This window comes from Mchenga conophoros, linkage group LG5 (assembly GCF_057382185.1).
Source record: "Mchenga conophoros isolate Kocher_MC1m ecotype Shallow Benthic linkage group LG5, M_conophoros_male_GT1.1, whole genome shotgun sequence".
NCBI lineage: Eukaryota > Metazoa > Chordata > Actinopteri > Cichliformes > Cichlidae > Mchenga > Mchenga conophoros.
The window spans coordinates 24,948,525-24,976,524 of record NC_140530.1 but is presented as its reverse complement, the minus strand read 5'-3'; the positions used below and the strand labels follow the sequence as shown (position 1 = coordinate 24,976,524).

The window sequence follows — 28,000 nt, the reverse complement described above, 5'->3', positions numbered from 1 at the left end:
GTGGGAACCCAAACAAAGTAGAATTTGATCTTTTAATATTAAAAAAGAACATTTTATTTACATAAATTACAAGTAAGCACGCACTGCTATACCAGTCTACATTAACACACGTCCTTTACGTTGTCTAGTTGCCTAGTTTTCATCACATTCACTATAGTTAGTCACACATTTTGCTTAACAGAAGGGCTAACTTTATCTCAAAGCATTTTTTTGTCAATGTCTAAACATCTGGATATATTCACAGCACTGTAAGAACACAATAAGAACAGCCTTTTGTTTTTGTATAACACTATTGCTTCACAACCACCCATTTGACAACAAGACTCTTTAGGACAAGGCACGGTGCATTTAATCACATCTATCTGTAAACCAAGGAGATCACAGCATATTAAATCTATACAAAAAAAAAGGCTTTACAGTTGATACATACTGCTCACTGTAAGAACATCGTTACGCTTTCACAGTTAGAGTTACCATTGCCACTGTCAGTCTAGTTATCTCTCTGCAACATGTTAGATGCCATGGGGGCTTTGTCATACACAGCTCTGTTGGATGGAAGGATGATTGATGACAGGATGGTTGCTTCTGCTTAGAGAGGAATGTTTTTCACAAAGAGGATGTTGTGGAGTCCACCACTTCTCGCCCGTTGCAAACTGCTGGCACATAGTTGGAGGCTGATCCTGAGGGAATAAAAACAGTGATGTTAGAGTTTCCTGCAAACCAGAGATAAAAGCTGCGAGGAGCAAGTGGTCCAAATACATTAGGCACCCTGTCTTTAAGTACAATTTTGAGGTATCCTTTTTGTGCATGACTTTTATTGTGAAGTTTATTTGGCTGATCACGATTATACAGACTTGCACATAAAATGTTACAAAACAATACAGTTTCTGTCCGGTTGCTTCATCACTAGCTATAATTGAACAATGTGAAATACTGCAACCAGAAATCCATCACAGCTTACAGTGCTATTTTCCAGACAGTATCCTTACATTGTTGAATTCCTACTTTTAATTGCAGCAATTAAATACTTTTTATTTCTTACATCATTTTTTTTTCTGACAACAGAAATCACTTTAGTCTAAGAGACGAGATAAAGCATAAAGTGTCAGAAGCCTTTTAATGCGCAGCTTTTCTTTTGGACTAAAAGCAGTGTGAGGTCTCCCAGCTATAAAAGAGTAAATGGCACTCTCACTATAGAACCATGTAAACGTCTCATATATATTTAATGTGTTTTTTGTCTGTGAACATAGTCAGTTTATTAATTGGTTTCAGATAAGACTTTCTCTTACCCAAAATGAAAAGAAAAACATAATGGCATGGTTATTAATTGCAGAGCTATGCTGCAAAACTACAGAAACAAGCAGGAAAAACCTTTCAGTATTATATAGAAATTTCTTCACTCTTACCCATGTTCCACTAAATAAGAATAATAAATTTAAAAAAAAAAATGAAATAAATGATATTTCAGTGTTTTACTGCAATGCTGTCATTTTGATCTGAGTTTCACAGTGAAACTGTCAACTGTTACCCAGTTTTATTTCTGATTTTATTGTGAAGCACTTTTGTGATTCTTATACATTTTAATTACTTACTTTTTTGTAATACTTACTTAATTTTTTAATTATGTAAGATGCCCTATCCGTATGGAAAAGGGTATCTCAGCTTAGAAAGAACACAGACAGGCATATTCTTATTTGCCTGCCAGCACCTCACAAATTTAAACAGTACTGTATATTTCATTTACAGTGCTGTGAAAAAGTAATTGCTCCCTAAACCTAATAACTGGTGTTGGCACCCCTGGCAGCCAGAGATTAGGCAGTAACACGTTACTTGTAACGTGTATAGTAACGCGTTACTTGTAACTATTTGAAAGACTGAGTGTAAACACAAAAAATATTTTATTTTATGTGCTGGAATGTGCAGAAAATAGGTTTAAATGTTAAACTAATTTCTTCAAGTCAGAGAATGTTGCATATAATTAAATTTTTACTTGATGCATAAAGTTAAAAGATTAAAACTGATAAAACAAGTAAAAAAAAAAAGAGACTTTTCCATTTGATTACATTTTGTATGATGGATTATGCAGAAAAAGTAGAAGTGGGCTGAAAGATCTATCGCTTTATTAGTTATTCAGGTTGTAAATCGTGTTTTTAAAAAGTAACTAAGTAATTAATTACTTTTGAAAATAAATAATCAGTAAAGTAACGGGATTACTTTTTTGGGGAAGTAATCAGTAATTAGTTACTGATTACTTTTTTCAAGTAACTTGACCAACACTGCTGGCAGCAAGAACAATGCGATAAAGCATTACTCTTTCACACAGGGCCAAGTTGGTTTGACTGGGCTTTTTATTTCCTGTGAAGTGTGACAAATATGCAAAAAAATATCATAAATAAATAAAATTAAAAATAAAAAGGCCAATTAAAATAATGGGCAAATCCTGAAACAACAGATTTTTCAGCTTGCAGCCCATTTGTGCTCGTCTACAAATTAAATAATCTCCAAGTTTTACGTAGACTGATTGTTTAATATTGGAGAAAGCCATGTTAGCTGATAAGTTGTGTTAAATCTCCTGGCTGTATATTCATATTTACCATATAAAGTGTGTATGTTAGCATGTTGAGCTAAAGACCATCTGGTAGTCCTTTGTCTTTATGTTGTGTTAATAGTTTCTTTTACAAGTAAAGAACCATATTCTGTATACTCTGCATTAGTACCTTTTGAGAAGCTTGAGCTGGGGGCAGAGGCAGACGTAGAAACTGTGGTACTGAAGCGGTTGGTTGTGACTCTTAGTGTGGCCACATTTTTCTGGGGCTGAAAAAGGATGATGTGGACCTTTGGGGCGAAGAGGCACCCGAGAACCACGGAGCCACTCAGACTGACGGAGATGCACATGGTGGTGGTCTGTACCTGGGATGAAAGAGAGCATGTGTGTAATGATGGCTACATCAGTCTGCTCTTTGTTTTTTGTTTTTTCATTTGGTCTTCAAAAAGACTAATGAAGTTCATTCAAAGGCCACCTGGTCCCAGTTCTTCTCTCTCACACAGCCTTTGATCAAATCACTCATATTTTCATTTATTCCCTGTTCTGGTTATTTACAAACCTTAACCTTAATGTGTGGTTCCTTTCAAACATCCATTAATCAATCTTTACATTAACATCTTTTCTAAAAGTCAATCAAAAACCAAACACAACCCTGTAACAAATATTCACTTATACATGGATATAAGCTTTACTAATAAATAGTGATATAATAAATTAGATGTTTAACAGAAGGTTAACAACTGATAATCAACTTTTTGTTCAAGAAACAGAAAGCAAAAGAAAACGTTACCTGGATGGAATCAAAATGAAAAACAAATCAAATTTGTCCCTTTCAGGTTTCTTATAGTTATTATTCTCACATTATTAGCCATATTTTACATTTTGAACAGTGTGTGGTTTTCAGCTGCGTTTGTTAGCAATTCTAATTGTCCATTTGTATGCGCATGAACATGAGGGCAAGAAGTCGAAAGAGAGATAAGCACAGCTGGCTGTCCTGGAAAGTCGGAGCCTTGTTAGTCATATTTCAGCTGCTAATGTGAGCTGACTGCTGGGGTCATCTTCCTGAGCTCCGTCTCTTCCCACCCCACTGGTTACCCCTGCAGTCCAGGAACTTCTATTTGCAGAACCACAGCATGAAGTGAAATCTCTCCCAAACATACTGCACAATAACAGCACTGCAGAAATATGAGAAGTCATCATGCATTTCAACTTCAAAAATAAGTAGTGAAAAGCACCACCAGGACTCCTGGTAACATAACTTTGCCTTCCCTCTGCAGCTCCTAATCTTTTTCAGCCATAAAGATAACTTTCTAGCAGCTATTCCCTTTAAACAGATTACACAAGTAATTAGAAACCACCAGTGTTTGCAACAGCACAACATGAGCTGTATTTGTATGATGTATTTCATTGTTAGACATTTGCATTTAATGTCGTTTTAGCTTATTACTCTTTCTTAAATTTCCTTCCCTTTTATGAAGCACAATTTAATGTACTTTAATTTTGCCTTTATAGGTTGTTTACTCACTGTTTTATTACCCAGTGAGTAAAGTTCATACTACAGAAACTATACTGTAGAAAGGAGACGGAAAAAAATTAAAGGTTTTGAACATGAAAGAAAATGTGTCTACATAACAGTAAAACCTTGGGCTCATCATGATTCACTAGGCTACCCTCATTACGATATTACCGTGTTATCCAACTCTAATTTGAAATGTGGCAGCTGAACCCACAGCCATTGTTATTGTTGTCACACAGAACCAAATCATCAAGATCTCCAGTGCAGTGTGAAACCCCTCATTCCTTCAGTTAATCTCTCGGTTGCAATTTTAGTATGAAGCCTTATTTCCTACAAAATGTATCTGGTCTCTTAGGGGCCACTAAGGATCAGGAAAGTTGGCTTTTGGTTCATGGGTTGAGTACCCAAAAGGCTGCTTACAACAGTCATGAAAAGCCAGAGGTTTCCCCCTATCTGTTTGCACAACAAAGGCCTTGTTGCACACTTCGACCAAAATGCTGTGACAGTAGCCTTGGGACTGCCTAAGGCATCAGCACTCATAACTTACATGGTCTGTCAGTTTTATGCTTAAAGTTTTGTGTTATTTATCCTATGTCACATTGCACAAATAAATAAATGCATTTATATATGCAGATATTAATAAGACTAATATGCTATATGGCTAAAGTCACAATGCATATTCAGCATGTTTATTCAGTGTAGTTTGATGCACTACAGACTAAATTTAGCCTGTAGTGATTTTTTTAAAGGCTAAATGCTGCAAAAACATTATCTCTATGCGACAACTCTGTAGCAGATTTGTCAAATTTCCTATTAGGGAGGTAGTGCCACAAAATGGGCAACAGTAGGCCGCTCAAAATGATTATTAATACAGACCATAATGTTGCTTATTGTGTTCCCTGTATGGGTTCCCACTGGGATTTAGCCTAGGTTTTTAAAAACAAAACCTATTGTAAATCTCTAGAATCCATCTCTTAGCTGAAAAAATGGGTCAAAGAGCATTTAGTAATGCCACGGTTTAATGAATCAATCTGACTGTCTTTAACTATTTCTATGGGTATATCTTTGTTGTTTTCTTGAAAGATCCTTCAACTCACATGAAAAGAAAGCTTTCATGAGTCTAGGTGAAGGTGATCAAATGGAATGTGAAAGTGACACCTTCTTCAGGGATGATAAAAACACAGGGGACAGTCATTTATAGACTTTGTTTGCACTACTCCACATAAGTTGGCTTTAGAGGTTTATAGAAATATGAATTATAAATACTCAATTTGCTATTTATCAGGAAAAAAAAAAATTCTGGATAGTTACCCTGTAGTCACTGGCTGTGACGTAGAAGATAGGCTGAAAGGCGAGCCAGATGATGCAGGTGGTGTACATGGTAAACCCAATGAACTTGGCCTCGTTGAAGTTTTCGGGACACTTTCTTGTCTTGAAAGCGTAGACGGTGCAGAGGATGATGAGAATGCAATTGTAGGTGAGAGAGATGAGCATGCTGGTGTCCCTACTGTTGCACTTGAGCGTAACAATGTTTCTCCTCTCTGGGCTAACTTCCTTTCGAACCCCTGGCACCTCCACAAGCAGCCAGATAACAGCCACTAGAAGCTGGCAGGAGATAAGAGCACCACAGATTGCTACCTGGGAGGCCGGGCTGATGAAACGTGGCCGCTGCGCTCCATCCTTTACCCCACTGAAGATGCGAGCGATGCGGTTCGTCTTGGTTAGGAGAGCTGAGTAACATACTGCGAAGGAGGTCCCCAGGCCTAGACGGCGTAGGGTGCAAACAGCTGTGGAAGGCTTGGTGATGTAGATAAAGGTCATGCTGTAGCACATCAGCACTCCCAACAACAGGATGTAGGAGAGCTCACGTCCACTTGCTTTAACCACCGGTGTTTCATTGTGCTTGAAGAATACGCCTACTACTGACAGGGTACACAGTATGCCAAGGCAAGAAATGGTAACAGGCCCAATAGCCCAGGCATCCTCCCACCGGATGTATTCTTCAGGCAGATCATAGCAGCCAGTCAAGTTAGCCAGAGGCCACTGACCGAAACTACAGTCAGCACAGGTGAACTCATCCTGCAGGTACTGGTAGGACTGACAGGGAATACAGATCCAGCAGCACACATCACCAGGCTGCATGCTCTTCACTTCATTCTTCCTGCAAGGGTCACTACATTGGGAGGTTGGTGGCACATCACCACGCCAGTGCACCATGGTGGTATTCAAGGTCAGGTTCTGGTCCCAGTAACCAACTTTCTTGTAGACGAACTTCCCCTCGTCTTTGTGGTAATGAAAGATGTTGTAGCGGCTTATGCCATCACCAACTGAATCAAAGCGCACCATATTCTCTGTGTCTGCAGGTTTGAATGGTGCTGGTGGGAAGCATAAAATACAGCAATGAAGACTTAAAGGAAATATAAAGGATTTAAAAATTCAAAGCCAGGAATATAATAATAATAATGACAACAACAACAACAACAACAACAACAACAACAACAATAATAATAATAATAATAATAATAATATAAGAATAACACAAAAGGCAAAAAAAGAAAAAGAGAGCCAAAGTTCAATTCATGGACTGAAGAACACATGTTTTTGTATAATTTAAATTAAAATACTTTTTTTTCTGCTATTTCATGTAACAGGAAATATAAATGCATTGCGTTATATACAGCTTTTCCTATCAAGCCCTCTAAGCCCTTTATACTACAAATCACATTTTTAACATAAGACAGTTTCACGCATATGTTGTTAGTGTTAGTTCAGGAGGGCAATGGCACTTTGACAGCAAATTAGAGGATCCAAGGATCCAAACCACTGACCTTAGGATTAATGCACCTATTCAACACCTATTCAACCTCCTGAGCCACAGCTGTTCTCTGAATTTGTTCATTCATTCATCCTGTCAGTATTATTTTAAGAAAAGTATGTTCCCTGCCCGCTGTTTCTTCAGTGCCAATTCATGGATTATTTTTTGCTAATTGAATAATTACAAAGCCTTTCTCTGCTCAGCAGAAGTTGTTTGCTTAATCCTGTGTCATGGCTCTTTGCAACCCTTATTTGCTTTGTATCCATGGTGAAATATTACCACTTCCAACCATTTAAAAAACATGTTAAATTCTTTTTTTTTTCATGTTTGTTGTTTACTTATGTTGTGCATACCTTCAAATTTGGTCTTCAAGATGAACTCCTTGTAGAACCTTTTGCCATTACCTGGTTTCATAGCATCGCAGACCTTAGATGTGTTGGAGCACACTGCTTGCCTCATGTTGTGCAGGGCATAGGCCATCGCATAGACTGCGTTCACCACAAACATGATTTTGGATTCCTGTTCGAAAGTTCCATCTCGTAAGCTGTAGTCAGCACAGCCAGGCTCCTGTAGGTTGCAGTCAAACCGGTGCTCCCAGAACTCCCTGAACCACGGGTTCCTCATATTGGTCGATGGGTTCAGTTTGGTAAAGTAGTCTTCAAACTCTCTGACAGGATAGGAGGCTAGTTCAATGGTGAAAGCTCCATCTGCTGCAGTCTCGCTGCCCCTCACCAAACCCTCCTGTGCTCCCCACCCATCACTGGCCACCCAAGTGAAAGTGACATTCATTCTGGCAGCAGCCACAAGGAGCTCGCGAGCGTCCTCACTGCGCGTGAACAGGATGACAACCTTTGCGTTAGACTTTTGTTGCAAGGAGCGGATCACATTCTCATAGCCCTGGCGGTTCATGGAACGACTCACTTTGGCTGAAGTGGCAATGCAGATTTGGCGAGAGCGGGCCTCCTGCTGGAAGGCGTCAATGCCTGTTTCACCATAGTCACCCTCTGATGCTACTGTTGACACGTATGTCCAGTTAAAGTAACGCAGAATCTCAGCCATTGCTTTAGCTTGGTAGAAGTCAGGGGGCACGGTGCGAGCGAAGTAGTCATAGCGGGTTTTATCACTGAGCTTTGCACTAGTAGAGGCATAGCTGATCTGAGGGATCTGGAACAGTCGCAGGAGGTTAGCCACCTGAGGAAAGCAAAGAAATGAAAATGCTATCAAAACAGTCTCATCACATCCTCTCATATATATATATATATCTATATATATATATATATATATATATATATATATATATATTATACATACACAGGAACTGCTGGGGAAAAAGGAAATAGGTGCAGTGATATATTGAAATATATTTAAACATAAATAAACATACAAATAAGGGGAAAAATAGTTTGTACAATTCTAAAAGCTTGAAAGTCAATATTTGGTATGAGCATCTTTATTCTTAGACACAGCCTGAGCTCTCTTAGGCAGGCTTTCTTTTCTAATCTTTGATGAGTCTACAGGTATAGTTCTCCAGGCTTCTTGGAGGACATTCAAAGCATTGCTTTGGATGTTGGCTGCCTTTTGTTTTGTTCTCTGTTGTGATGATCCCACACTGCTTCAGTAATGTTGAGGTCCAGGCTCTGGGGAGGCCAATCCATGACTGATAGTGCTGCATTCTGTGCTTAGCTAGGTATGGTTTTACTGCATTGACCCCAACCGGTCGCAGCAGACGGCCGCCCCTCCCTGAGCCTGGTTCTGCCGGAGGTTTCTTCCTGTTAAAAGGGAGTTTTTCCTTCCCACTGTCGCCAAAGTGCTTGCTCATAGGGGGTCATTTGATTGTTGGGGTTTTCTCTGTATGTATTATTCTAGGGTCTAAGGGTCTACCTTAAAATATAAAGCACGTTGAGGCGACTGTTGTTGTGATTTGGCGCTGTATAAATAAAATTGAATTGAATTGAATTCATTGGCAGAGTGTTTGGGATCATTTTCATTCTGAAAATGAAGATGCTACCACAAAGACACATTGCATGATGGATCAAAATCTGATGGTACTTTGCTGTGTTCATGTCCATCAATTTTGACAAGATCCCCAACACCACTAGCGACACTGCAGACCCTCACCATGACAGTGCCTCCACTGTATTTTGTATGTCAGACAAACCAAGTGATTATTTGCTGGAATTTCAGAAAAAGGCTTGAGCCGTACACTGATGTGCTCCCAACACTACAAAGTTGAACAAGATTTTTTAAACATACAGTCATATTTGTTTAAATTTATTAAATATACCTATTCCTTTAATTGTACTTTTTAACCTGTCTTGCATTACACATAGATGTTTTATCAATTCTTAATTACAAAAATATGGGTTCCAAAATAATAATGAAGAGTGCAGAGTCATTGTTTTTGCTGTAAATTGTATAATAAAGTGTAGAAATTAATTAATTTACTTATAAGTCCTGCATTAAGTATTTATTCATTTGTTTATATATTTTTAAGCTATTCTACTTTTTGACTTGTATATTCTGTTTGTAGTTTAAGTGGAGCCATTAAGTGCAGATTAGCTATCTGTCTGATAGTCTGATTCAGCTCAGCGGTGGAGACTGGCTGTGGAAACAGCAACAATTCAGTGTTTCTCTATCTCAGACTGCTTATTGTGTCAGAGATCCACATCACCAGCAGCCAGTGCCACAAATCGATTCAACAATAGTGCAGATAACAACAGCAACAATGGCAGACAGATATGAGTTTTATCAGTGGGATTTTTCTGTTTTCTCCACTTGAGCCATTCTGTCAAGTTATTGGGGGAAGATTTTGCTGGGACTTATGATACCCATGTAACCCAGATAATACATTAATTTCCTCCTGGAGCTGATTGCTGGTGCTGCTGAGTTCACCAGGGCTAGATGATAATCTTTGACTGACAACTCAGCGTGGCATCCTTGTTGAACACAAGCCTGCAGAAAACGACTGTGTCGTAGTCATACCATAAACTCATGGCAATTATTTTCCCACACAGTATTACAGTGCCATGGCAGCAAGGCAGTAAAAACTTGTCATTTTCCAGGAATCCCCTATGAGACACAGTGGTGATTAGTGAATACCCATGGGCTTCAATGTGACCGCCTCCTCCCTCAAGCACCACTGTTTGCCTGGAGGCTTTCCAAACAATGGCATCCCCGTGTATGTAATTGGAACCTACTACACTAACTCCAAGCCCCAATTAAAGTACCATTTTGTCTCCCAGGTCTCTCATTCCAGCTCACAAAATCCTAAACAGAGCTATTAGTCCTTTCTGTGATGATATAAATCATATGTATTATCCTGCATACACACCAAGTATACAGTGTTCTGCATGTAGCATGTTCCCAGATCATGTTACTCAGTAATATTTTGTTAACCTTGAGATGTAAGTTATTATTTGTAAGTTATTATTATTTGGTGCTATATATAAAAACATCCATCCATCAATCCGCTTATCCTTTTCAGGATAAGCTGTCTTATCCCAGCTGTCTTAGGGCGAGAGGCAGGGTACACCCTGGAGAGGTCGCCAGTCTGTCGCAGGGCTAACATAGACAGAGACGACCATTCGCACTCGCATTTATTCCCACATATGGGTAATTTAGTGTTTCCAATTAACTTAACCCCATTGACAGCATGTCTTTGGATTGTGGGAGAAAGCCGGAGAACCCAGAGAGAACCTATGCAAACACGGGGAAAACATGCAAACTCCACACAGAAAGACCCTGGCCTGATGGTGGAGTAGAACTCAGGAGCTTCTTGCTGTGAGGCAACAGTGCTAACCATCATTAATTTAATTTACCACCTCTTTGTCTGCTCGATAGTGCACATATCAAATCAGCTAATCACACGGTAGCAATTCATTGCATTTAGGCATGTTAAAGACAACCTGCTTAAATTTAAACCAAGAGCCAGAAAAAAATCAAGTCAAAAGCACGAAGTTGAGATAAACAACATTAAAGTATGGATTCTCCATTGTGGGGATGGTATTATGGTGTGGAGGATACTTTAGCAGTAGCATTGTTGATGACCAATAACAACCATTTTATGACAACAGTGCTCCCATCTTCTGATGGCTGCTCCGCAGGAAAACATGCCTTCCAACAAAGTTCAAATCAAACTAGTTTCATAAACATGGCAGTGAATGTATTCACACGGCCTCCACAGTCACCAGATCTCAGTCCAATAGAGCAGCTTTGGGAAATGGTGGAACTCAAGATTCACATCATGGATGTGCAGCCAACAAATTTGCAGTAACTGTGTAACGTCATCATGAAAATATGGACCAAAGTGTCTGAGTAACATTTCCAGCACCTTGGTAACTGTATGTCACAAAGAATTAAAACAGTTTTTTTGGCTAAAGGGGATCGATATGGTGCTAGCATGGTGTAACTAACAAAGTGCCTCATGTATATCAGGTCAAAACACAGACGTGAGACTAGTTGTTGTTGTGAATGCAATCCACAGTAGGTTGTTAAGACTAAAAAAATCACACTAATCCCTATCTGCAAGTTGCCATCTGCTTAAACTTGTTAAGCTAAAATACCCAAAAGCTAAGAAGCAGCATAAAATACACCACAACCTCCTGAGGGGAGAAATAGAGTAAATATGATGTATTTTGGCATTGAAACTGTACCCAGTAGTATTCTTTCCAGTGATCTTAGTGTGGTCTCATGCAGTTATTTACACTGAGATATGTCTGTTGTTGAGACATAGGTATGCCTGATTAAATCCACTGATTAAGGTTATGCTGCCTGGGATATATACACCTTTTATGCAAGCTAACATGTCAGCAATCACAATGAGCCAGTCAGTCACACTTGCATGATAATAAGGTAGTTTCCTCTTGCAGGGTTTTTTTAGACAGGCAGTTGGCCTTCATCAATAGATTCTTGGAGAAGCTTGACAGCGCACCTTTCAGGACGGCACTGGAGTGTGTGACAGTAACCGTCTGTTCATCCTCATGTGGTATTTCCCACTTGTTCTCTCAGTCGGATAGAAACACCCACCGCACCGGCTCAGAGGAAGAGACACCAAAAACTCTAGACTTGTATTTTATTTTGTGATTAAGTCACATAGCTTTGGAGGACTGTACACTTTCACTGACACTCATTTATTTTATTTAGTGGGTCCTGGGTCCTTATTTTACAAACTTATAACTCAGGCTTTTAACTTCAGTCAAACTCATATTAAGTCTTCTCTATATAGAACTTTTTTTTATTTTTAAGTTTGTGCATAATGAAGAAAGGTGAAATATTATCATATATGAAGCAACCATAATCAGATCTCTAGTGATGAACCAAACCAATATAGGTTGTTTGGATCAACTGCCCAAAGGTATTCCCAAAATTACACATAGTTCTGATCATAATTAAAATTGTACATTCACAAAGCATATTTACACAGCAGTCACAACTACAACTGGGGGAGGGGTGGGTATTTTCCACCAATCATGAGCGATCTTTAAATTGAAACTCTTTCCAGATGTAGAAGTAACATGAGCTGTGCCCATTTATTTTTTGAGGACGGGTTTATTATTACATAACTGCAATATTATTTGCATAATTAGTTTACAGACCTCATTAGAATTACAGGTTATTTTTAATATATCATAGTTATTATGGAAGTACATTAAATAGTTAAGGGTTGTTTTGGTTCTGTTGTTAAGGAGGCTCATTAGTCCAGCCAGAATCTCTTTAACAGGAAAAAACAGAGAAAACGCTCTATTATACTGCACAGGAAGTGCTTTCATGACTACCAATTTATACATAAACTAATATTTTTATTAAAAAGCTGTAGGTCTTTATATGTCAAGAGAAAGCTGTTTGGTAATCAACATTTATTTCATTGGCATGTTTATGTTGACTGATGTCATTACCTTGAATCATTATTTAAATGTTGTAAAACTTTACAACTTTTGGGTGACTGAAGGTGAAAATGATGCTTAAAATTGTTGGTTGTATTCAGTTATCGTGATATATTTGGTAAGTTTTGGTAATTATATTTGATTAATTGCAACTTGAAATGACTGAAATACATTTCGACCCTTAAATTTTGGCAAACATGGCCCAAATGGGGATATGTGCTCCTTTTCAGATGATCATTATTATTATTAAACTTTTCGTCCAGTTTTGATGAAATTATGCTCAAATGACCTGGAACTTTATCAAGTGCGAAATGCAATTGTCAAATATTAATTCTTTTATTATATCTGACCTTGAAATTGTCCTTCAAAGTAGTAGGAAACCTAATAATGCTTAAAGGTAAAGTTACATATACACATATAGACATACATCCCACAAGTGAGCTGCTGTTATCGCTTCCCGCATTGATCAGGTAAAGCATATACCCTAAGGCTATTGCAGAGCCTGAGTTTGAATCCTCCCTGAAGCCTTTTACTATGTATATTCCCAGCTCTCTCTCTCTCTTGGCTTGCGTGACATCTCTTCATTGTACTATTTCAATAAACACTAAAAAAATAAAAAAAAAGCCCCCCCAAGTAATATTTTCATTTTCTTTCAGAATAGGATATTGAAAGTACTGTGAGTAGAAGTTGCAACGGTTGAACAGATATAAACCTTTTCTCTACTGGTGCACTACATTGTTAAAAATTTGAATAAATCTGATTGTGGAGACATCCAAAGGCCGACATTTGGCTGAATGATAAAACTAACATATCTACATATCATAATGTTCTGAAATTGTGTACTGGAGAAAGTGATCATGTCACATCATCCCATTCCACGTTTTGATCTGGCCTTGTAAGATGGACTCTAAAACTGGGTGCAGTTTTCTTCTGAACTGTGTGATGTAGAAAAACAATCCTGCTACGATTTCTAATGTAGGGCTAATGTTTCAAATTAAGTCTTCCTTTCTCTGATTTTTAAATTTGAACATAATAAAGAAAAATTATCATACAAAAAATTGTTGACTAGTGATTGTATAAGATTTTTTTAGGGTCATTATTTATGTTCTTTTGGCCTAGCAATTCAGTTACATAGATATTTTAAGTATTGTAAGTCCACTGAATAGTTACAATGTATCAGTTATCTATCCCAGTTGGTCATGTAACTTATATTTCAAACATTAACGTCCAAAAGAGCACCATCAGTATTCAATGTAAAAATATAACAGAATGACTGCTTTTCATGTTAATTTAAAAAACAACATTTAATTCCGCAAATTTTTGTCTACCACAGCCCCCTCCCTGAGCAGTTTCCATCAAATATATTGCATGAAAAATAAACCATGACCACATGTTCTGAGTAGCGTTGTGTGTAAAAAATAAATAAACAAATTAAAAAAAGGGGGGGGGGGGGGGGGGCTGTAAAAAAGTGTTTCTATTTCAAGAAGAAAGTTAGTCGCCAAAGTAAAGGAATCTAAGAATGTAGTTAGACAATGGCCAACATGCCGAATATCTATGTCAATATTGGTTCAGTCAGTAATATGCATCATGTAGTTTAGACCACATTTGGAGGAAGCATTAAAAAACTGAAACAGCTGGAACATGGGAAGAGACTTTCTAATATGTCTTATAATATGTTTCAGGATGGAAAGCCCCAAAGATCAAACTGAGTCCTGTAGTAGATACAGCAGATGACACAGGTTAAATTTTTGCATATATGGTTTTGCTGCTGAATTAAGTACAATGCATTTGAATTGTATTAGTTAAATTCAAATACTGAAATTGATAGGAAAGGGTTGAGTGCAAAAATAAATATGCAGTGTAAATCATTAAACATGTTAATTACTGATATTTTTAATCAAGCTGCTAAAAAAGTACACGGTAATTAAATTCTTGGGCAAACTATAGAGTTCATTTAATTTAATAAGAATAGATTTGTTGCTACATTAATGATACATGTCATTTTAAAAAACAAAAAGAACAACAATAACAATAAATGTACTAAGTCTGAGCTCCACTAAGTCCTTGTGTTTTTTGTAGGCTATGCAAAAACACATCAAAGGTAAAAGAAAAATAAACCTAAAAGTGATATAACTGTAAATGAATCGGAAAGCAGTTTGTATGGAGCTCTTTGAATGTTCAATCTATCATTTGAATATGATAATTTATCGATGCACTGAAATATATGAGAAAATGGTTGTTAATGAAAATAACAGCTTAGCATCATTTTAATGTGTGCAGCAGTTTAAACTTTGATCAAAACACTCACTGAGAGGGAGCAGCACTAAGGCTAAGTTGTTCTGCTCTACTGTGAAGAGACAGCTGAAACAGCAGAACACCAGTGGTGACTTAATTGACTGTGCAACATCAAACAGACACATAGTTTACACTAAAAATGTTCGTTCACTTCGGTCTAGTTTGTTTTTCTCTTATGGCAAACCCAACACCAAGTGTGAACCTTGTGTTCAGCTGCAGAGTCTCTCTGCAGTTCTCCAAACCTTCTTCAAAACTGAAAACTCCAATTCAGATGAATCAACATTCTTCTGCATGCTATTCTTTCCACTTGGAGCTATACACACACACACACACACACACACACACACACACACACACATACATATATCTATATATACATATATACATAGTGGCTTGCAAAGGTATTCGCCCCCCTTGAACTTTTCCACATTTTGTCACATTACAGCCACAAACATGAATCAATTTTATTGGAATTTCAAGTGAAAGACCAATTCAAAGTGGTGTACACGTGAGAAGTGGAACGAAAATCATAGATGATTCCAAACATTTTTTACAAATAAATAACTGAACAGTGGGGTGTGTGTAATTATTCGGTCCCCTGAGGCAATACTTTGTAGAACCACCTTTTGCTGTAATTACATCTGCCAGTCTTTTAGGGTATGTCTCTACCAGCTTTGCTCATCTAGCGACTGAATTTCTTGCCCATTCTTCTTTGCAAAACAGCTCCAGCTACTTGCGTGTAAAGGATCCAAAGGGACTATCAAAAAGTAAACTAATTTTCAGACGCTTATGCAGTGCCACATTTCACAAAACAGCTCGTGTGAACAAGGGCACAGGGCACTGCACAAGAACCTCAAATAATGTTCTATGTGATTTGAATTTGGCAATACACTCCAGGAAGTCACTATCACCTCAGATTCTAAATGTAAGTATATATGGCCACAAACAGACCCATATTTAAACAACTGAACTAAGCCACAGATACAAACACACAAACCCACAAAAACAAAGGGCTAGACCTATTCACGTGTACTTTATATAAGACCATGTCGTGCATGCATTTATGTCTGTGGATCCCAGCCGGCTGTAATCAAAATCTGATATCACAGCTCATATAGCTGGCGATGCAAAGGCAGAAAGGATTGTTTGTTGAATTGCTTGCATGAGCTATTTCAGGAACAGGCAAATCTTCATATTAAACATACACCTATTATTTCCTCCCACCAGCAAAACAATACTCACCACACGAGCAACCTTTTGAGCCACACTTGAGAACAGGAATACATCTGCTCTTTATCGCCTTCTTAGAAAATAATGCTTTGATATATCACTTCTAGCTCCTAGCACTTCTGAACCAGCTTGATAGGTTTGGCAATTTTTACTGTTATTAAGACTGAAGTGCAGTGCTCCTGTCACACAATCTTCAGCGCTAAATTTTAAATAACAGCCACGGGTTCTGCGTAAAGGCTCATTTTTTATTTATGTGATACTACGTAGGAAAAAAAACAACAGCTCTAAGACGGGCGAGATGAAGGGAAGTGCATCGAGGCACAAATAGGCTAGCACCATTATTGACTGTGTGGGTCTTGACTCGAACCAGCTTTCCAGTCATTACAATGTTTTCCTTCACTTTGAATGACATACTGATGTGCTAATTAGAGAGCTGCAATGTGTTCTCTGAATGTGCTAAACTTTTCACTTCTAAAATAACCGATATTATATTCAGCTATAATATCACATGATAAACAAAAGTCTTTTGAAGTTAACACCAAAGCAAGGTTGGTTTTTGTTTTTTGTTTTACCCGACTTACTCTGTGAGCGGGGGAAAACAGAATAAAGACAGAGTTAATAAAACACTGCACACCAAACGTATTAAACATCGATATGTGGCGGGACAGATGTTATAACCTGAAATTATTGAGGACCTTCCCAGATGCTTCAGCAATGATAAAATAGAGTTTATCTACCGGTCTTGAAGGATTTAGTTGGTGTTTTTTGAGTATAATTTCAAAATATTACACCTTTAGATGTCTGCAGTCTTGATGTCTGGAGACTGAAGGGAGATAAGTTGATATTGTCATATTACATGCCAGGGATGGTTCATCTTAAAAAAAAATTTTAATGTCAAAAAAGTAACCCAAGATTTACAACACTTTTTTCCCAATCCATACATGAGTTAATGTAGGTAGATTAGACACAAGCAGCTGGGCTGTGCATATAGTCTGTGCAGTGGATTGAGCTGCTTCAGAGCTCTGCGTGTTGCATTTTTTTATCTTCAACATAAAGTTAATGTTGAAGATAAACCTGTGGCTATGCCTCTAAGAAAATGTCATTTTTTAAATTGTTCAGCTACCCAAGCATAAGACATTGTGGGAACACATTAAAATTATTTAATTGTCTTTCTTAAATGATTTCTCTGTGATGCTAAGCTAAATCCATAGGTGTAAAATGTGTGGGCTGCTGGTTATGAATCATAGATGCTTCTATATGGCTAACATCCTGTTTGGCACGGCAAACTATTTTCAAAAACCTCAACTGTGAGAAGATATAACAAAGACAACAAAATACACTGGGATGAGCAAGGCAGCGATGCAAGCCTTCTAAATGTTGCTGGGCTAATTATGAACAAATCCTTTGAGACTAAACAGAAACTGGCTCATCTCCCACCATCGTTACCACCTCTTGTCCTTGGCCCTATCACAGGCAGCATCAGCCTTTTCCACACACAGGTGGGCACATCCCTGCCAGCCAATGGAGACATATCCCGCAGATGGGAAAAGCAGCTTCTCTCAAAGTTCCCCAGGATGGTCTCTGGCACTCATCCTCCTCTGTTTTATAATGCCCTTCATCTCCACAAAGTGCTTCTCTGGGATAAATGGGGACTGTGAAGACAGTGACCTCTCAAAAAAATCCCACCATGGGCCTCAAGCCACTCTCACGGCTCGATTCATTAAAGTTCCCAGGAAGTGAAGGCACTCACAAAGAGACTGTTGAGCATCGTGACAGTAGAGGTATGTATTCAAATTTATACAAAAACAAAAAAGCAGAGAGTTTCTTTTTTAGCCTTTGTGACTGTGTGGCTGCTGAAGATTCATTCACAAGGAAATAGACAAAAAACAAGCTGTTCTTTTGTCAAGGCATCATCAACATTACTATGAAAGGAAGCCCTGAGTGTAATGAAGGCTTTAGAAGATTATAACATGGTGCTGGATATCCTCAGTCCCTTTCTGTCGAACTCTCCATTCAGCTTTAACACACTCTGACGAAGCATTCATCTCTGCAAGAACTTAGCTAAGGTTGGATCATATTCTGGCTGTAGCACAACTCAGTGTTATCTATACTCCTCAATGCATGGTGATATGCAAAATGAGACAGTTCAGCTGTCATACTTTATATTTAAAGAAATACTAGATTTCAAAGTGAAAACCATACAGCCTGCAGTTATAAAGGATAAAGGATTCAGTTATTTATAACATTGGCTTGACACTATGGCAAACATTACTGATGACTTTTTCTATTGAAGTGATGACACGTGATATTTATAAGTTAAAATACGAAGCTTTGTAAGTGACCTAGAGTACTACACAAAAGTCTTGATCTTTGTTTTACTTTGGACATTGGTTGCTTTTTCACTCATTTTCTTATAGCTGACTCACGTTCAGACTAATGTTTTTCTTTGTTTGTTGCTTAGTACAGACCTATGAATCATTCAAACATAAAAAAGGCACCTAACTCAAGGGATGGACAAGTGTTGTATCAACAGATAATAAGCAACTTGGCAAAGAACCAATTTTAAATTGTATCATTAGTCACTTTGACGCTAGCAGCCTTTCGCAAACACATAATTTGTTCCCATTTTGTTAGTTTAATCTACAAAAAAAATAAATAAATACCATGGACACCACAGTTTGACAGGCATAAACTGTACTTCTGCTTCAACAACGTGATTCCCAAAGAGCTATTAGCCAAAAAACTTGGCATATCTCAGCATGGTGTGCAGTTTGTCATTATTAAATTTGAGGAAAGTTGACAAGTAGAGGACAAGTAGCGCATGTCTTTTATCTTAGCTCATTCCCATCACCCTCGAACAGTCACAGCAGATAACTGCCCCTCCTTGAGCCTGGTTCTACTGGAGATTTCTTTGTATTAAAAGGGAGGTTTTCCAGCATGTCCTGTTCACTGAAGCCTCAACAGAAATGGCCTCAGTTGAAGCATGGCTTTCAAGAAGCCATTCTTAAGGAAGGGAAACAGGGAGCAAAAGCTGCTGTTGCTTTTCATTAATGTAAAACAGTACATTAACTCATAACACACCGGGGAAAGTAATATTTTACACTACTTGCTATATTTGTTATACGTTACTGCAGAAATTGACTTGACAGATTATATCATAACCAGTTAACACTATAAACCTGCAGCTACAGGTGATCACTCATCACAGTCTTTGTTATCTGTTGTGGTTTCAGGTTCTGGCTGCTGTAACAAGTAACGAGTCAGTTTAGAAGGCAAAGCTGGGTTTTTCAAATTGGACTGAAAATCAACAGTTAACACTTATGGAGTTATACTAATCATCAGTCACCCTAATCATCAGTGTTATCATCAGTATGTGTGGAAGAGGTCAGGAGAAAGGTAGAAAAATGAGTGTCTATAACCTTTTGAAAAACCCAACAGAGGCTCTGTCGTGGTTTGGGGCTGCATTTCAGCCAGTGGTGTTGGGGATCTTGTCAAAATTGATGTAATTATGAACACATAAAAGTCCTGCCAGATTTTGATCCACCATACAATACCATCTGGAAAGCATCTAATTGACATTTCTTCTTTTCTTTTTTTTTTTTTACCATGGCAGTGATCCAAAACACACTGCCAACAGAGTAGAAACATACCAGGATAGAAAAATAAACAACAGAAGACTACCAGTCATGGACTGGCCTCCCCAGAGCCTGGATATCAACATTACCAAAGCAGTTTGGGATCAAGGTTGTGACTAATATCAAATGAAAAGCTCTGTCCTTCAAGAAACCTGAAGAACTATTCCTGAAGACTACTTAAACACGTTACAAGAAAGGGTTTTTATTAGCTTTAGAAAAGCTGAAAGAAGCTTTTTTTTGTTTGAAAAGCAAAGCCACAGCATCCAGTGGTCAAATTAGACACAAAAAATATGAATCAGCAATATAACTGAATAGAGATGTTACTGAATGAAACAAAACTGTTTCATTAGTCACATACATAAATCCGTGAACCAGTGAAACATAATGTTGGTTTCCACCACAGGAACTAACGGGCTTTTTAGGCCACCATAACCTTTTGTGCCTAGTCAAACTGCATCTGCAGTACCTTGCAGAGGAGAAAAAGTACCTATTCCACAGTAAGTTCTTCTCATCAGCCACAAAAAACTGCTGAGCATGGACTCATTGCTTACTGGCTGAATTTGGACAGGAATGTAGGAAGAATGGAGGAAAGGAGTCTGTTCAAGTAAGTTAACTTTCACCTTCACCAAGTTCCTGCAATGTAAGGTAGCTATAAGTAGTGAGAAACCTAAAAGATTTAGCAGACAATGAAACAATTTGTTATAAAGCATAAAATGATTATTGCCGTTTTATCATGACAAGGATATTGTTACTCCTGTACAATGAGTCTCCTAATGCCTAAGAGGTTTTGTGTTGTGGCAAAAGCCAGTGCCTCTGTTTGTTTGTGTTTTCATTGTATTTTATTATTGCTGGGTTTCTCTGAGACAAATATCCAGGATAATCCCGGCAGCCAGGATGCTATGCTTTGAGGTCCTTTGACTGAGGAAAAAAGTGGATAGACATTGCCTGTAGAAAGTTGCTGTTAAAACTGGTGATCTTCACTGTGTCACCAACTTTTAATTAAATGTGATGGAACTGTACTGTTTGAACAAACAAATCTGAAGTTCCCCACAGTGTAGTGTTTCAACTGCTCAAAACAAGTTAGAGGGCAGAGCAGTGATATTTCTGGAAAACCACAATAGCATTTTCATTAGAGGTGAACATGTACTACAAATACTTTGTGACACACTGAAAAGGTTCCTGTGGCAAAGATTCCACTGTTGTACTTAACAGATTGCATGACACAAAATCTTAGGAGGCACAAAACAGGATGAACCCCAAAATCAAAAAGCAGAACTTGAGTTATTTTATCATTTCAGTCAGTATTAATTAAATATTGGTGTATAATAAATGACTATTAGCTGGATTAATGATGCTTATCATGTAACAAGCGAAAAACTGGAAAACATTGGTCCAGTTATTATCTGAACTCAAATGTGATCATGTTGCCGCACCCCTAAGGCTAATAGAGATGATCTTTACTTGTGTATAGTTTACCCAAGGCTTCGCCACATATTGTGCGTGCGTGTGTGTGTGTGTGTGTGTGTGTGTGTGTGTGTGTGTGTGTGTGTGTGTGTGTGTGTGTGTATAACCAAATTATTCCTGAGCACTTTGTCTTGCTAACACTGAGTGCTTCAGTAATTATGTCATGTAAGGGCAATCAGAGTTAATTAATTATGGTCAGATGAACTGCCTCTAGCAACCTTTCATACATGTGTGAAAGGTCAGTTTTCCTTGCAAGGCAGAAATGAAGTTGCTGACAAAGTGATTGATGTGTCTGTGAATGTTGATGCTTCAGACAAAATAATCTCAGTAAATTCTTACTCCAGCCAAAGAGAAACCTCTTCTACTGAAGGCTCAATTCTACAGCTTGTGAAAAGTGGAGATGCAAGGATTCTTTTAGCAACTTCAACATGTGAATGAGCATCCACCCCCATGTAACACAATGCATGCTCACAAAATAAATAACTGGAATAATATTGTGAATTAACAAGTTTTTTTTAAAGGCGTACAAGTGTTAAGTTGCAAAATATTTGCTCTTGAAATAACAAATTACTTGATTACAGATGCAGACAAAACGCAATCAACTGAAAAGACTACATATACACTTACACACTTAAAGAAACATTAGGACTTTGTTTTGGTGAGAGCCCCATAGACAAAGAAGATAATTACCAGAGGCAAAACTTCCGCTCATTGCTGAAATAGATCACTTATTGTGTTTGGGGTGTCAGTGCCTTTTGGATTCATGCTGATAACTGACACATACAATGCCTTGCTCTGTAGCTAATTTTGACAGATCATCCAGGAAGTCTGTGGTCCAATTTTGCTAACTGTAATTCTAAAAATATAATTGCATGCGTTAGATGGGGACCAATAAGCAAGTATTTCTGTTTCTGCAATGGACCCATGCAGTTTATGGATGCACCTTGCTAACCATGCTTGCTAGCATAGGCTGATAACTTAGCACCTCAACCCCTCATCCCAGATGAGGTCAGTACAAGACGTAGAAAACCCACATGATGTACCATAGCTATACCATATGGTATACTATTTATCTTAGTACAGTGGCATGGCAATTTTGCATGTGTCACAGTTTTCAGTAAAGGCATGCAAGTGCAACTGATACACTAAACAAAGGTTAATATACATTTGCACACTCACCTGAATTGAAACATCACTGTAAGATCCTCCGATAACCCCTGAGATGGCCAGTGGAACCTCATTTTGAATTGGTCTCGAGCCGTCTGGGCAGATGAAACCTGGGTCGTGCACCTTAGTGAGGGATGCTCTTACAAAATCTAGCGACTGCTCCAGAGCATAAGTGTCTTTCGAGCAGGTGTCCAGGATGTGAGCCCCCAGCTGGAGACCAGGAAGGATGCGATCGCTGGAGTTAATTTCATCAAGTGCCAGCAGCATGGCTTCCAGTCTCTGGATCCCTCTCCCCTCGTTGATCTTACCACAGTCTTCCATTCCATCGCCTTTTTCGTGCACCGGGAACAGGCCTCCAATCACCAAGTCCCCATCGACGATGATCTCACGTTTGGCTGAAGGGGGCAGTCTGGAAATACTAGGCAGGACTCCTGGTATCAGCAGCTCGAGAAGGAACACATGGAGAGGCCAGTAATGTGCAGAATTGGCCTGCGACTTGGGGCAGAGCACTGCACTCAGCATGGCAGGACCAGGTAGCTTGATTTAGCAGGTTGAAGTGGAGAGCAGAAGAGGTTCACACAATTTGGAGGCAGATGTCTTTCAAGTCCTCTGTCAGTGAGTGCAGCATCTTTCCTTAAAAAAAAGGGGGAAAATTAATATATGCTATCTTTCTATCTATCTATCTATCTATCTATCTATCTATCTATCTATCTATCTATCTATCTATCTATCTATCTATCTATCTATCTATCTATCTATCTATTACATTTGTATCCTATTCCTGTGGAGTAAAATGTAACGTCCTTGCCCAATTTCAATGAAATTCTTGAACTAAATATGGGTCAGAGGCCTATTGGTCACTTTTTTGCTCACAGGTTTACTCAAAGATATGAACAGTCATGCTTTTTCTCTCTTATCTTTTTAACTGATTCTTACCTGAACTACAAGCCTTTTTCTTAACTTTCCTGACTTAGAGTCTATATAATTACTACAGAGAAATGGTTTTATTGAAGACTCTAAATTTAAGAATTCTATCTGAAGGCTGAAACACAGCCATTAATCTTAGAATTTACTTTCTGAAGTGAAACAGAAGACCTTAATATTTTAGTCAGAGTCTCAGCAGTTCCAGTGTGAAATAAATAAAATTTTATCTGAAAGACTGACTCAGTGTTACCACCTTCAAGTGACCACATCAAACATTTATTGATATTTAAGGCACCTCTTGACTGAAGCATAATTTCCAGGCAACGGAGATATCACATACACGGTGATTCTCCTCAATGGATGTGGTTGCCATGGAAACATGGTGGGTAAAAAATAAGGGTTGGACTGCAGGGGAGTGGGCAGAGAGACATGTATGCTAATATATTCCTATCATGTTGAAGTAAGATCCACCGGGGGTTGTCTGATTAGGTGGGCAGGTTCAATCACAGCGCTCTTAGAGAGCCAATCGTATTTATTCCAAACACAATTATTAATCACATTTATCAAATGCATAGTTCAGAACAAACACATAGATTAAAGTAGATTCATACTCTGGAATGTATTTTTAAAGACTTGTGGTTTACTTTTCTTTTTCTGCAAATACTATCAGAATTTCTTATCAGAGCTTATATTTCAGCAGTATTACTCACAGAAAGCTCTGAGGGATGTAACAATGGCACATAATATCAACAAAAATTGTCTGTGGGTATGTTTTTCCTTTTTTAAATAGAAGTTGAGCTATCAGAGGAGTCACGCTGGTAAACCCACAGAGCTTGGCAGCAGTTTGGACTAGGCGATGTGCTGCCGCTACGTTCTCCTTTAAGACACAGTGGGAAGCGTATTACTGACTTTTCCCCTTCTGTCACACAGTGTTGTTACTTACATTATAATACTGCATAAAAAAAGATGCTCGTGCATTGACACTTCTTTTATTGGCAGTTCTATCAACAGTCGTTTCATTGAGTCTGAGTGTGTCCTGTTTCCTGTGCTCACAGAGGCAGAAAACCGTCACAGTGGGGTTCACAGGGACTGGTTCCAAAAACACCAGCGACACAAGCATAAGTTCATGCGTGCGTGCATGCTTTTGAACACTTCAGGATACACAAGATACTGTGAATCACACAGGATATTGTGAGGAATATCCTGTGACAGCACAAGCATCTCTTGAGTGAAAATGAGGAGCAAAAAGTGTAATGAATGCCAAATTTCTTACCAGATAAATATTACATCAGATTAGGGGTGGGGAAATCTTATGGTGCATTGATGAATCTGTACCCATCAAACTAAATTACATGTGGTAATATACAAAGTTACAGCCTCTGTCTCATGTCTGCTGTGTGTCTTGAACACTACGTGCAGGTGTATGGGACTGCTGCAACACATTTGCCCTATTATTAGAAGCAAGGTGAGAAATCAACTTGAAGAGCTCAACTTTAAGAGTCTAATTGGTCTTCAGTGCTGTCTGTTGAGCAGATGGGGGCTTTCTGGTTGCAGAGACTAGGTCACAGTATGAATTAATGGTGCAACAAGGAACAGCCAATTAGGCTGGTCAATACAAACTAAGCTAAAGTGAGGTTAGAGATGCAGAAGCTCTTCTAAAACCTCTAAGAACTGCAAAGAAATGCTGGCGTGGCTGAAGTGGACAGCTATTAAAATCTAATTTCTTCCAATTATTTGCATACATTCTTTAAATGGGAGCAGTATTATCAGCTTACATGAGAATTAAAACAACAACATCTGCTAAAGTAGCTTTTATCAGGCCTCGATCACATCATTAAAACTATCTTGAAACGGCTGTCACACTCACACTGAGCAGCCAAGAGAGTCACACGCTCCCCAGCTGTCTGCGCACAATATTCCCTCTGAAAGGCAAGTTCAAAAAGAAAAGACGGCGTGCTTTACTCAGCTTTGTACCATCAGCTAATGCATTACTGCTCCTGCCCAGCACAGAGGATTTCTCCAACATTAGCATAAAGAGGCTTTGAGAACACTATTCCTTATTGTCCTTACTCCTTATCCCGGTATAACTAATGTGTAAAAAATGACTCACCACCCAATTCCTTTCAGCAGTGATGGTGATTGGCAGGTATAATCATATTATCTACGCAGAAGTACAGTGTTATTTATGTCTGGCGAATGAGCTGAAGAAATGAATGCACCTCCTTTTTTGTTATCATCAGGTACAGACTGAAAAATAATTGTTATAAAACAATAATTTATATTTTTAATTGTTTAAAATGGTGACACAACTCAAAATTTGAAGAGTAGACACAGTCTGCATGCAGTTTTATTGAAAAGTACTCGATGTGACATTTAATTTAGAGCCCGATCCACTACACATGAATCATTAAGCCGGGTGAGTATGACAGCCTAAACAGCGTACTTGTCCTATGACATTTAAAACACTACTTTTCTGTGCTTATCTGATTAAAAACTAGATTTAGGTTTAAAGTTTAGAGGTTACAGTGTTATATAACATCAGATAATAAACTGTCAAAAACTGAAGGTTTCAGTCAGAAGACAATACACAAATCATCCACTTCAAAGCATCAGATCTCTGCGTATGAAAATGAACTACAAAAAGAAGAGAAAACTGCAACCTCAATAGCTCGTCTTATGATTCCCATCATTATATAATCTCCACTGGGGACCCAGTTTATCCCTCCACCTGGACTTGTCAGCTGAAGGAATTAGGATCCCTCTGTGGTGGCCAGCAGCCAGCTGATTGTGTTTGAATGTGAAATAAATGCGTATTTTTCAGAAAAAAAAATAGTGCAGTTGTTTAATTTTTACAAAATAAAATAAAATAATAAAATAATGCCCTGTCAGTATGTTTATTCATAGGTCACACTTAGACTGGGAGACAAAGGACAGATGTAAGAATTACACGTGCTAGAGCAGATTTTCTTTGTTTCCTCTTGGTGAGCATGTTGGTGAGCATGCTGACACCATCTGATGATAAAATACATAACATCCATCAAGACACCGTGGTGGTGTCTCCCATAATAAATAACTTACCTTTGAGGTAAATCCTACCCCATCACTCCTGTCTGACTCCTGTCATAACAATATGATGCGTGAGATATGTGGATGATTCCAAAGCAAAAACACTTTCTTCACTTTTTGCAATGACTCGATACATTTACCAGCTGAATTACTTCCCACATTAGGGTCGAACCACATTGTTTATGGCGCTGTCCAAAAACAAAAGCCCTGATTGGTTTGAGAGGAATCTCTGCTTCACTCAATTATGTAATTTTTATTTGAGACAGTGAATACACTCGGGTCAAGCAGGATTACAACTTCACATATTCATACAGGGAAATGCTAGCACCTCCACAGTAACACGCAGGTATTGGGATGGCTGATAATAAAGTGAAAGAAAGTCTCCTCCTGCTATTTTTGGTTTGTGTTGACAAATAGACTTTGGTGCATCAGATGTGGCTTGTGAGAGGGGGAATGGGGATAAATGCTGGGAAAATCATGAACTGCTGATAAGGTATTATAATAACGGACCTGTTGGGAGTAATGTTGTGGCTGTGGGATACATGCTGGGGGGTGGGGGGGCGACGACTTTGTAACAAAAAAAATAAAAAATAAAAATGCAAAATCACGTCAGATAGGAAAGACACAAAGTACTTTCTGTGTTAAACCCACCGTCAGTATAACATCAAAATTATGAAGGGACAATTTCTTACCTGTTAGTAGCACTAGGTGTTTCTTCCCGAATGGATTTGAAGGGTTTCTTTGCGCAAGCCGAGCTTCAGTACGTTAGAAACGTGAAGAGCTTCATGTGACGAGCAGATTCCAGATGTTGTTCACTTTGGGCATCTTTGCCAGGCATCGGTTTGGATCTGTCCTTGGTTCTGAAGTGTTCTTCACATTGGTAAGTCTTACAAACTCCTTTCGGTGCCCCCCAACTTGTGCCTGCCAGCCACAGTGACTACGAGCCCGTAGACTACCGCCCAAGTGCTCATATATCCATCCACAAGCGCAGCAGAAGGACCGAAGGCTTCTCTTTGTCTCTCACAGCGAGCAGGACTAAGAGGCAAGTGAGTCTAAATTAAATCATAACCGCGCATTTTTTAACGTTACATTTCATATTGAACGTCGCTTCTCTTCGGAAAGTTCGTCAAATTAACTTCAAAACAAGCGGCGCTGAGAAAATCCTGCCGTAGCCCATCGGCTCAGAGACGCACAGCCACTCGCAGCTCTTCCACAGAGATAATGAGTGCGAGAGTCGACACCGTGCTCGTCTCAGAAACCTGACGATGCTTCATACAGCGTTTGTTTGCAAGTCAGTGAAGGGAGCCACAGCAGCGAAAGATGTGTCATTATTTTGAGTCGCTCTTATTTGTAAAAATAAATAAATAAATAAATGTATAACTATAATAATTTTCACTGTTCTTTCTGCAGGACTAAAGGATAAAAAGGTGCATCAACTTCTCAAACAGGTCAAGTGACTTA

The 28,000-nt window shown here is 38.5% G+C and overlaps 1 protein-coding gene across 2 annotated transcripts; it reads right to left on the bottom strand.

Moving 5' to 3' along the window:
• Positions 1-18: 18 nt before the first annotated feature.
• Positions 19-28,000, bottom strand: grm2b (glutamate receptor, metabotropic 2b). 2 transcript variants are annotated; one of them, XM_085274479.1, is made up of 6 exons: positions 27,232-28,000; positions 22,562-23,177; positions 7,230-8,067; positions 5,373-6,436; positions 2,718-2,910; positions 19-680 (listed from the first exon to the last, which is right to left on the bottom strand). In XM_085274479.1, exons 2-6 carry the CDS (start codon positions 23,069-23,071, stop codon positions 607-609), a joined length of 2,679 nt encoding a protein of 892 aa, XP_085130605.1. In that variant the 5' UTR covers positions 23,072-23,177; positions 27,232-28,000; the 3' UTR covers positions 19-606. The 2 variants fall into 2 exon arrangements, with proteins under 2 accessions (XP_085130605.1, XP_085130604.1); XM_085274478.1 differs by having other exon boundaries at positions 22,562-23,182; positions 27,232-27,981.